This window comes from Rattus rattus, chromosome 17, assembly GCF_011064425.1.
Source record: "Rattus rattus isolate New Zealand chromosome 17, Rrattus_CSIRO_v1, whole genome shotgun sequence".
Taxonomy (NCBI): domain Eukaryota; kingdom Metazoa; phylum Chordata; class Mammalia; order Rodentia; family Muridae; genus Rattus; species Rattus rattus.
In genome coordinates, this window is record NC_046170.1 from 12,909,726 (window position 1) to 12,921,743 (window position 12,018).

The window sequence follows — 12,018 nt, forward strand, 5'->3', positions numbered from 1 at the left end:
CACGTGTGTTCCCGGTGCCTATGGAGACCCGAATAGTTGTTAGATCCCATGGAACTGAAGTTATAGATGATTGTAAGCCTCCATATGGGTGCAGGGAATCTAACCCAGGTCTTTAAGAGCAGTAAGTGCTTTTAACTGGTGAGCCATGATCTTTCCATTGGGAGGAATTAGAAGCGATGAGGGCATCTCCCAGACCTACCCTTCATAGGCACACACTCTCCACTCCACAACCGCAAATGAGTCCACTATGAGAGATACTAAGGCATGCTGGAAAATGAATATAAATTAAGGGTTTATTACAAAATAAAAAGTGTTAAGTTTCTCCTTGTCAGTGATTCAAGAAAACAAAGCCAGAAGCCTTTTGTGGAGCTGAAGCCAGGACCTCTGTGTGCAGGCTGGTGGTCAAAAGCCAGGCTCATGAGCGGGCAGACAGACACTGATTAACGACCTCTAGCAGGTGGGTATTCTCCAGGGCAGCTGCCACGCGCTCCTTATCTGCAAGTTGTTTGTTCACTAGGTGGGAAAAGAAGGGTGGAAAAACAGGGTTAAAGCAACTCGGCCAGGCTGCTAGCCCCAGTATAGATTATATTTCTACCGATGAGGTTCTCTTCTGACGTCTCAGGACTCCAAGCCTGGATCAGGATATATTTACCGCCTGTGCCATAACTAGCTTCTTCACTAGGAATACCTGTCACGGCCAGGGACTGCTCATGCCGCCTCTGTCCCTGTGTATTTGAGAACTTTGGGAGGGAGGGTCATGGGAAGCGGGAGACTTAAGTCAGGCCAGCTTTGGTCTAGACTGTAGTCTGGCCATTTCATTCACTTAGTCCCCTAGTCCTAATCTTGCCCCATACACTGCTGTGGCAATGGGGAGGCCTCCCACAGTTTGGGCCCCACCAGCCCACTCTAACCTGCATGCTCTGAGGCGTGGGTCCCCGGCGTAATGTGCACATCCATCTGCAGGAAACACAACATGGGCATGAGCGCTTACTCACCTGTCCATTTCTTTTGGACACCATCTTCCTCCCAGTCACACCTCTTCATTCTGGCTCTTCTGTCCCACCCAGAGCCCACCTGCAGTCAATCCATTTTTAGCTCAGGCCCTAGTCAGCGACTATTTAAACGTTTTCCAGTGCCTGCATCAAGCCCAGCCACAGCTCCCTGCTGCCCTTTTTTTTTTTTTTTTTTTTTTGGTTTTTTTTTTGGAGCTGGGGACCAACCCAGGGCCTTGCACTTCCCTAGGCAAGCGCTCTACCACTGAGCTAAATCCCCAACCCTCTGCTGCCCTTTCTACCACGGTCCTATTTTCTGGTGTATTTCCAATATCCTTGTCACATCGACTTGGAGTTTCCTCGAAGTTCAACTCTGTGAGTTTGGATCCTTCCAATCTCCACTCTGATGTCCCGGCTCCCCAGTAGCTGTTTCACCCTTGGGGATCGACTCCAACAGACCTTGAACCGCTGGGGAAGGGATCGCAGAAGCTTGACTTTGATAGAAAGGCCTATTAGTGTGGCCATGCTGCAGTGAGGGATGGTGGGTGTGAAGGCCACTGCTACTGTGCTCTCCGGGTCGCTAACCTGGATGGATAAGGGAGATCAGATCGCAATGATCACACGACCGGCCCTAGACCAAAGACACTCTCTTTAGTTTACTGACTTGGGCAAGTCACCCAATTTTTAAGGGCTCCATAAACATGAACATTCGTAAGCTAGAAAAACAACCACCCCTCCCAAAGATCCTCTTAGGTGCTTGTGAACGGAGAACACCAGCCTCTGATCTACAATGGTACCTTTTTGATTACTTGAGCAAACTACTCACCTGAATTCGAACCTGCTCTACTACGTTCAATTCCTCCAGTGTCAGTGGATGCTCCGGGTCATTAATGGAGCGAATAAGATGTGCCAAGTGAAGGAAAAGGAACTCTAAGTTTTGGCCCAGTTAAAATCTCTGCGGGCTCGCCTAACCCGGACACCCTTCCACCAGCGCGTTGCACATCACTTCTTCCCGATACCCAAGCCCTCACTGTCCCGCCAGCGCCCAGCAGCAACGGATATCGAAGATCTCCCGGGCATCGATGCTGTCCGGCACTTCCTCATCTTCTTCACCCGCCGTCACCGGCCGCTCCCCCGATCGCTCATAGATGAGGGGGTTAGCATTCTCTAGGAGCCCGCCGCCGCCGCCGCCACCGCCGCCGCCCACCATCCCGGAACGGCAGTTCCCACAACCCCCTGGTGGTGTGTACTTCCGCTCCTACGGCGCACTTCCTGGGAACGAGAAGAAGGCGTGGTGTGGCTACGGGGTAGCGCAAGGGACATGCCACACTCCCGGGATCCAGCGGGTAGTCCGCTAGAACCGTTGTGTTTGTCGTGCAGGCTACTCCAAAGGCGGGAAAATGCTGGTAGCTTTGGCCAGGGCATCCGAAGGGTCTCCCGCGGTTCTTAGCCGTGAGATCCTGTTGGGGGCGGGAACGCAGGAAGCCAACACCATTTGACAAGGGCACTTTAAGATTGAACCCACACGACCTTTTTCAGGAGGCTGGGTTGAAAGGGCATTCGGACGCTCAAGCTCGCTGTCTGCTGTCGTGGAACCGCAGATCAGATAAAAGGCTGTTTTCCCCTAGTAGGGATAGGCAGCACTAGTTACATGCATGTTAAATAGAGAAGCGGTCCTAAATTCTACTGAAAAAGAAAGGCCTACGGGGCATGGGTGTCATTAAAAAACGTCATATTCACGAGTCTGGGAGGACCGATGTAGCCTCTCTGACCAGGAACTAAAATAGATGTGTATACTTGAAGGTGGATCCCCTAAACTATGAGTCCTGAAAGCAAAAAGGAGTTATAGGGAATGATGTCTCCCCTCCACCCCCCCAACTCTCCTCTCCCCTCATAAATACACATGCAGTTCTCCTCACCCAGATCAAATTCCCTGAAGGTGGGCTCTATTCTCCATCTGGGTCCTGAGCGTGTACTCAGTTATAGGTTTCTGCATTATTCTTTCCAGTCAATCTCCTACCATGGGAATGTGTTACAGGGGCAGTTAACACAGCGAGCCAAGACTTAAGAGAAAAGTTCTCGATGTCTTAAAAGCTCCATTGCTGTCCCCTCCTTGCTGGTCAGAGGCTCACTGCAACGTATTCAGTACTGCTGTCCTGCAGGAAAGACATTACCAGGCACACCCTGTGCCCAGCCTACCAGCTGTCCAAACCAAACTTCTGGAGGAGGCCTTGATATGTATGTATTCTGTTGCTGTCTGAGAAACACAGCATACCTAGACACAAACCAAGATTCTGAAGACAATGTGTCCAGGCAGACTTTACGGCTGTTTAAATGCTATGGTATGTGGGCTCTTGATTCTCTTCTTCCCACTGCAGGATGAGACTCTTGAAGGGACAGGGACCTGGTAAAAATTACACAATTGTGTAGAATCAGAGGCTGAGACTGGAAGTGAGGAGGCACCACGGAGGGGAGGGTAATTGACTGTGTGGGAATAGTGCACCTACCCAATGAACTTCTAACCACAGGACCTCTTGTAGCATTAGGAGGGTCAGATATTTCTGAGGACACCCAACACACGATCCAGTTCAGCATAAAGAGCTCTGAGGGGTGTTGGTCTTGGAGGTTAGAAACCTCTAGGTGGTGGTTGGGATGTGGTCATGTGAGTGGCTGTGGGTGTGGTTGTGGTTGTAGCTGTCCCTTACCACAGGATAATAATGACAATAAGTCCTTCCCTCAGGCATTTGGTTCGGAATGTTCCCTCCGTCACTGGTCAATGAAAAGGTCTTCCTTGCCCAGAGAGATACAGAAACTCCTACCTCATATCCCCCACATACAGTTAGAAGGCCCCTGTGTTCTGTTCCCCACACACTCCACCTGGACCTGGGGCAAAGGCACAGCTTGGCTTCCTTGGTGAAGGGGATATGTCAGGCAGTCTGTAGATCCTATTAGTAGCTCAGCTGTGCATCCCCTTGAGGTTTCTCGCCTCAGGGCATCTAATGTGGACCAGAATGATCTCCTACTAGGCCAGTTGAATCTGATCTGCCCTGAGGAGGTAGCATTTACTTTATCCCATAGCCCCTCCCTACCAGACTGTCTCATTTCCTTGCTGTCAGCCAGGCTATGGAAGGTCACGAGTGCCTTAGCAGGCAGAAACATCATTCTTGGCATGAGTGATGTCATGTCCAGCTTGTGAGTCTAGAGAACGGGAAATATGCAATGTGATTCCCACAGTTCTTTCTGTAGATCAGGAGAGGCAGAAATGGTGGGAGACAGACTTGTGCCATTGGGACCAGCACATGTGGCCCATTGCTGGATTGAATGATGGCAGCAGTTCCCGAGGGGTAAAACCAGTGTTTGGAAACAAGAGTACCTTGACAAGGCTGACCTAAAGGTCACAAGGAGGTAGCAACACCCACACTGTGGCGACAGCTATTAGAACAGACTCAACTCAGTCAGTCCAATCATGACCCACAACATGGGGGCAGGGGTATGTTGAGTAAAGCGTCTTTCATCTGAGTGGTATGCCCAGCTACCTCTAGGGCTGCTCTGGTTTACCCCTGCCCCCCGCCCCGAGGCCACCTAAACTGTGGGGTGGTGTGAAGGATGAAACCAGCAATGTAAGTTCTCCTGGGGCCCAGGGGATTAAGGGAGCTCTGAGCTCTGGGTCAGGCTGCTGTGGTTCTTTCCTCTTAACCCCACAGGGATTTCCAGCACCGTTGTGAAGAGTCTCATGTTCGTTAACATTTTAACTATATTTGAGAAGAGGGCATATGCCACAGTGTGTTAAGTGGAGGTCAGAGGACAAGTTTCAGGAGTAGTTCTCTCTTCCAGCATGTGGTTTCCAGGAGTGGAATGCAGGTCATCCCCAGGCATTGCAGCAAATGCCTTCATCCAATAAGTCATCTTGTGTTTCCTCCCATATATCCAAGCGCCTGCTTCTCATCTGTCTGTTCCACTAACACTTATGCAGGCTGCTTGGTACCAAGCCTGCCGGTGTCCTGTCTTGCTTCACATGCTCACTAATTTCTCTTTGGACATTGCACGTGTCTGACTTAATGAATGGCAACTTTCCTTCACACCCCAGTGACCTGGCTCCCTTTCCCTCTTCCTTACCTTATCTTCTCTCCATCCTTTTCCACTTCTTCTCCAAGTCCCAGACGTCTTTAATGAATCTGAAGCATTGGAGGAGACAGAGGTGAGTGGGTACCACAACCTTATGTCCACCTCTTAGCAAGCCTCGAGTTTTCTCAGTCTGTAAATGGCTTATAGATAACCCAAGCTGCCATAGCAAAATCATTGTAAGATGAGTGCTGTGGTAAATATGTGTGTCCCAACTACTAGGAAGACTGAGCCTGGAGGATTTCATGAGCTCAGGGATTCAAAGATAACCTGTTCAATATCTATGTCTGTCTGTCTATCTATCTATATCTAGAGATATGAATATGTTTCATATGTATGTGTGTATATGTCATGAGCTATGTGATTTCTAAATAAAGATTCAGATACCAGCAGATTTGCTGCACGGTGTGTGTTAACTATCTGGTTTAATGATTTCCCTTTTTGTCTTTCTGGGTAGAGGAAATACAGTGTAGTACTCATAACCCAGACCTGATTGGCCTGAATCTTAATACCATCACACTGGACATTGGTCTTCAACATACAGACACGAGCCATAGACACTTTCAAAACTTAGTGTCCAAAGGCCTCCACTTCAGCCAGCAAAGTTGCCAACAGTGGAAAAACGCCTCCAACAGCTTCTGTAGATTAAAGGCCACTCATAATGGATATTTTAAAACAATTTGCCCATTTGTATAACCCTGTTCCTGTTTGAGTGGCATTAAAAAACAAAAACAAAAACAAAAACAAAACAAAACAAAACAACAACAACAACAACAAAAAAACCGAGCACCAGTCCACTATTCTTTCTAGCCTGGGACAGTGTATGTGTGCCCACAAGAACCATTCTGGTTTCTTGATGCCCACTGATGTCTGTTCCTATTCTAAAGGTTCTTTAGACATGGTGAGGCTCACACTGCATGATCATACTACACTGTGAAGATGTTTAAATGTGCATGTCTGAAAGGAGGATGTGGGTGTCAGAAGGCTCAGACATAGCCAATACAAAGGATTGCTGTTCCCTGTGTCCCTATGTTCCATGTATGGAGGACCCATCTGCCTTTTTTAGTTCCCTGCACACTCCTGGCTCCTGTGACACCCCCATTCTCCTTGGTCCTCTATGTCATTAATTTCCATTCTTACTTTATTGTCATTCTCACCCTCACAAAAAGGAAACCCTCTAAGATGTCTTTATATAAAAGTGTCAAATTGTGTTGACTTCATGTTTTCCTAAAACATCTTTGTCATAAAGAAGCTCGATCCTGGGGCTGGAGAGATGACTCAGTGGTTAAGAGCACTGACTGCTCTTCCAGAGGTCCTGAGTTCAAGCAGTCAATGCTCTTAACCACTGAGCCATCCCTCCAGACAAGGGCAGCCTTGTCTTAACCCCGATTTTAGTGGGATTGCTTCAAGTTTCTCTCCATTTAATTTCATGTTGACTGTGGGCTTGTGTATATCGCTTTTATTATGTTTAGGTATTTGCCTTCAGTTCTTGATCTTTCTAAGGCTTGTAACACGAAGGTCTTTTCAGCCGCTGCATTTCGTCTACTGAAGCGAGGAGTCTTGCATTACTCACTTTCAACACCAGAGGGCAGTCAAAGATAAAGTTTGCCACAAGGGCTTAGGCGCTTGCTAGCCAGCCTTTGAGCACTGGGAGAAGGGAGATGATGCTCTGAATGGAGCCGGAACACGTTGCTGGTTGCAAGCACATTTCAGCAGGCGAACAGGGCCCTTCATCAGGAGTGTCAGCGGGCACTTTAGATTTCAGTATGTCTCATTTTTGAGGATCTTTACCGTCCAGTGATAACACACTCAAATTCACCCATTTACCTCCATAGCTTAGTAAATTGGAATAAAAATGCGCATGCAACCACAACCACTTCAAATATAGAGAATATTTGTTATTTTCTGGCTAAAAAAATGTTTCTCTGTGCTCCTTTTCATTAAGCATTGACCTGAGCCCTGTTCCCAGGCAACATCTAACACCTTTCTGGAAGTTTGGAAATGGAATATAGTTCAGAAACACCAGAGCCTTGACTCCTCCATCACAGAAAAGAATCACACGTGGAAGGTTCTGTCACTGAGCACAATGCCTTTGATATTCGGATGTCATTTTTCTTTGACTGTGAGTGAACACGCCGCACTGTTACCCACTCACCTGTTGGTACACATCCGAGCGCCTCCGGCTTATTTCAAACAAGACTTGGGGAGGCAGAGGCAGGAGGATCTGTGAGTTTGGGCCAGCCTGACCTACATAGTGAGTTCCCAGACAGCCAGGGCTATGTTAGAGAGACCCTGTCACAAAACAAAACAAAACAAAACAAAACACAAACATGCAAACTGGACCTTTAACTGTGTGATCACGTTCACTTGTTTCTTTAGGCTAATGTCCTGAGAGTAGAACTTTTGAGTCATAGGGCACAGATGCTTAACTTCCAGAGAAAATGCCAGTTTGCCCTCCCCAAGCACCACGTGATCGTCTTAGTTTCCCTCTAGCCGCAGTGTGGCTGTATCAGTTGCTCCATTTCTTTGCCAATAATTTTGGTTATTGGTCTTAAATATTATATCAAATGGGAGTGTAGTGGTATGTCACTTCAGATGCTTCCCTGAGCTACACACACACACACACACACACACACACACACACACACTCAGTACACACAACACACGCATATTCTAACACATACACACTCACCCACACATACACACATGCATGCACACTCCTGCAATACTCTCATGCACACAACACACACACATATACTCACACACATGTACTCACACATACACATATACACACATATACAGTATCTCACAAACTCACATACATATACATACACACACTCATACACATACACTCACACACAACACTCACATAATATACTCACACATACATACACATACACACACTCACAAATTCCTTGTATACAGAAAAATACCAGTGGAACTCTCTATTCTACATTTTCTGTGGTCTTTGTCATCATCAATAAGACTCTCTGAAAGTCAATGCAGCAGAATGCATGGGGACCCTCCTACAGTTGGTGCAGCAGCCAAGGTTTTGGAAGATTACCATGGTGTCCAATTAAAGACACTGGCTCTATGACACTGAGCTTGGAGCCACTGAGGGCTGTAGTGGCTGGTTTTGTGTGTCAACTTGACACAAACTGGAGTTACCACAGAGAAAGGAGCCTCCCTTGAGGAAATGCCTCCATGAGATCCAGCTGTAAGGCGTTTTCTCAATTAGTGATCAAGAGTGGGAGGGCCCATTGTGGATGGTGCTGTCCCTGGGCTGGTGGTCCCGGGTTAAGCTGAACAAGCCAGGGGAAGCAATCCAGTAAGCAGTACCCTTCATGGCCTCTGTATCAGTTCCTGCCTCCAAGTTTGTGTCCTAACTTCCTCTGGTGATGAACAGCAGTGTGGAAGGGTAAGCTCAATAAACCCTTTCTTCCATTTGAAAGGACACGTGAGCACGTATTGGTCAGGCTTGCATTGCTGAGTTGAGCATCTTTTGTCAGAACTCCATAGAGAGAAACGCACCAAAGCCCCTGGTGGTTTGCTGTAGCTTGTTGCCACTTCCGAGTATGTGGGCTGATTGGCAGAGTGATGTTAGCTGAGACAGACACACGGGCTGAGGCAAGACCCATGGAGGATACGTGATATTCGGAGGGAGTATAAATAGGACTCAACAGACAGGAAGAGGAGCATGAGGCTTGGCTGGGCTCGGTTGGCTTACGGAGCTAGCTGTGCATGCTTGCTGGTGTTGCATCTTCGCTGATCTTTGCTTGTGGAGAGAGCAGCTCCTGACACCCCTGCTGCTCCAAATCCCTCCTGCCTGGCTGTTCCTGCTAGGTCATGCTATGTGCTGCTATCCTGACACTACTGAGCTGGACTGCTGATAGATCTGTGAAGTGTTTGCCAGTGGATCAAGCTGCCACTGCTGGCCTGTGAACTGAACTGTTGACTTCCTGACAACGCAGGCAGGATTTGCACCAAAGAACCATTTCTTTTTTTCTTTTTTTCTTTCTTTTTCTTTTTTTTTTTTTTTATTAACTTGAGTATTTCTTATTTACATTTGAATGTTATTACCTTTCGGTTTCAGGCCAACATCCCCTAACACTTCCCCTTCCCTTCTCTGGGTGTTCCCCTCCCATTCTCCCCCATTGCCGCCCTCCCCCCAACAATCACATTCACTGGGGGTTCAGTCTTAGCAGGACCAAGGGCTTTCCCTTCCACTGGTGCTCTTACTAGGCTGTTCATTGCTACCTATGAGGTTAGAGTTCAGAGTCAGTCCATGTATAGTCTTTGGGTAGTGGCTTAGTCCCTGGAAGCTCTGGTTGGTTGGCATTGTTGTTCATATGGGGTCTTGAGCCCCTTCAAGGTCTTCCAGTCCTTGCTCTGATTCCTTCAACGGGGTTCCTGTTCTCAGTTCAGTGGTTTGAGGCTGGCATTCGCCTCTGTATTTGCTGTATTCTGGCTGTGTCTCTCAGGAGAGATCTACATCCGGTTCCTGTCGGCCTGCACTTCTTTGCTTCATCCATCTTGTCTAATTGGGTGGCTGTATATGTATGGGCCACATGTGGAGCAGGCTCTGAATGGGTGTTCCTTCTGCCCAAAGAACCATTTCTAAACAGGTCCACTTCCCCATATCCTTTCTTTTCCACTACCTCTGGTGGGTAGTGAGCTAGAAGGGAGGTTAAAGCATTTAAGAACCATCATTAAAAGTAGGCTTTGAAAAAATTAGTTTTCAAAGATAGTTTTCAAAGTTAGGCAGATACTAAATAGCTAGCTAGAAACAAGCTCCTGTGCCTGTTCAGATATACTTTAGATAGAAGGTCTTCAAACAACTCAGAGATCTGCATAATGTGTCATTTAATACAGCATTTTATTTTATTTTATTTTATTTTATTTTATTTTATTTTATTTTATTTTATTTTTAGACTGAGGAAGGTTTAAAGGGCCCAGTCAGCGCTATGCCAGGGCCAGGTGGGAGACGGGAGTCTCCAGAACAGAGGTCATCAGCAGTTAGGAGTGGTGGGGGCAACGGAGGTGGGGTTGAGGCCTGTGCTGCCTGCTAGTCTCTGCTGCCCCCTGCTGGTTTCAGCTACTAACTGTGGCAGGACAAATAAATCAGTAACAGGAACCACCTGTTTTCCCTCAGGCCAGACTTCATTCTCTACCTCTCCCTTCACCAAGACCTCAGAGGCCGCCCCTAGGGCCAGTTGAGGGTGCAGTAGTCTTGCCAGTGACCTTGCTGGCACAGTCCAGCAGGGCAGTGTGAATGCCTTTGGCACAGGTAATCTGGGCTTTGATGACAGCCAGGTACTGCGGGTAGGGCAGCCTGTCTGGCTGCCCTGCATCTAGCTTTGTGGCTGTGGGTACCAGTGTTGGAGAGTGCTTGCCGCTGTCACAGCTCTGTGAAAGGCACTCGTGGGCCAGGTGCAAGCAGAGTTCCAGCTGATCACAGAGTGCATAAAACTCCTCCAGACACTTGTCAAAGCGCTGTATGGTCCATCACTGCTTTTCTGTCCGTTGTCAATGTTAGTGTTCTGAATCAGGTTCTGGGCTGCAACCTTCATCAAAGTCTGGAGACTCTCCTTCAGTTGCAGGATGAGGATCTTGTAGCACTGCACGGGATTGAAGTCCTGTAGCTGTTGCTGCAGGAGCCCGCTCTGGGCAGAACCCACTAGTTGGGTTAGTTGCGGCTGTTGCTGGGGACCCGGACCATTGGCCGAACCCATACCTGACACGCTGGCAACAGAGGAAACCACCACAGCCTGTGGCTGGGCCACAGCCCTTTTACCTAATTTTAAAACCATTTCTAATCTAGTTTATTAATGAGCTGATGTTTCCATTTGAGCATACTCTTGTAAACTTCTCAGGAATCTTCAGTCTGACATTTTGAGAAGTTAATAGACTTCAAACTGCTATTCATCTAGGTGTAAACATTTACAAATCACCTGGTAGCCACATTTATGACTTACATTATATTTATAAAATTATATTTCCAATAAGCAAAACATGTGTGTTAATAACATTAGGTAATGTTATTTAATGAGCATAGGAATTGTGTCTCAATGAAACCCTCCACACTTCATTTTCATGGTATTCTCTTATGGAAGAATACATGCCCCTACAAACTTCTTGGCTCAGTGTAAGTAACACCTACAAAGCTAAATCCATAGAAACTTATTCATCCTTCTCTTGTAACTCTAATATTGTCAGACGGTGAAGTTGAATGGATCCCTTTGTCTGATTTCTTGCTTTTCCTATCATGAAACTATTAAGGGTTGTCATAGATAGGAAACTTTCCAAGGACTGTTCAGCAGATAGCAAGTCAGAATACACTTTTACTTCTTATTTTTTTCACCCCAGCGTTTCTTTTATTGGCTAATGAGTGTTTCTTTTCATTCCTGGTCAAGTTTTACTTTCTAATGAAAATTCTGCCAATCCACATTATACACAATTACTAAAAATTGCAGGAAAAAGACTGTTCTAGAAACTTGGAAATGAGGAGAAGATGAGCCATTATTCTTATCCATTTGGAGATATTATGGCATTTAATATGTATTAATAACAAAAGGCTTTTATGACTGTGAGACACATCAGCTTCTGGCAGCACCCCCATACTATTTAAAAGAAGATGATGGGCATTGCGGAACCTCCATATAGAGTTTGCTTCAAATGTGGCAAAACTAGGCATTGGGCAAAAAAACTGCCTTTGTCTCGACTGATGACAGCATGCTGTCCAAGCTGTGGACAAACAGGACACTGGGAAGTCAATTGACTAACTTTGCAGAGTCAAGGTAGGCCAGTGCTTCAATATTCCGGCTTCACAGATAAGTCTGTCAGATATTCTGGGCCTGTAGGCTAAGGATAGATGGATGCCCCAATGTTGCAGAGGAACCTTGGG

At 46.9% G+C, this 12,018-nt stretch overlaps 1 protein-coding gene and 1 pseudogene across 1 annotated transcript; both read right to left on the minus strand.

Annotated features, from left to right (window-relative positions):
* Nucleotides 1-265: 265 nt before the first annotated feature.
* Ciao2b (cytosolic iron-sulfur assembly component 2B) lies at nt 266-2,250 on the minus strand. The gene is made up of 5 exons (XM_032888025.1): nt 2,055-2,250; nt 1,819-1,898; nt 1,452-1,577; nt 912-957; nt 266-513 (listed from the first exon to the last, which is right to left on the minus strand). Exons 1-5 carry the CDS (start codon nt 2,200-2,202, stop codon nt 416-418), a joined length of 498 nt encoding a protein of 165 aa, XP_032743916.1. The 5' UTR covers nt 2,203-2,250; the 3' UTR covers nt 266-415.
* Nucleotides 2,251-10,304: 8,054 nt separating this feature from the next.
* On the minus strand, nt 10,305-10,924 carry LOC116886607 (annotated as a pseudogene).
* Between the last annotated feature and the right edge of the window lie 1,094 nt (nt 10,925-12,018).

Coding starts and splice junctions, on each gene's coding strand:
- Ciao2b (XM_032888025.1), bottom strand. CDS start 2,202: ATGGTGGGCGGCGGCGGTGGCGGCGGCGGCGGCGGGCTCCTAGAGAAT. Junction 1,899..2,054: donor CGATGCCCGGGAGATCTTCG/ATATCCGTTGCT, acceptor TTCACTTGGCAC/ATCTTATTCGCTCCATTAAT. Junction 958..1,451: donor CCCTTCCCCAGCGGTTCAAG/GTCTGTTGGAGT, acceptor TGTTTCCTGCAG/ATGGATGTGCACATTACGCC.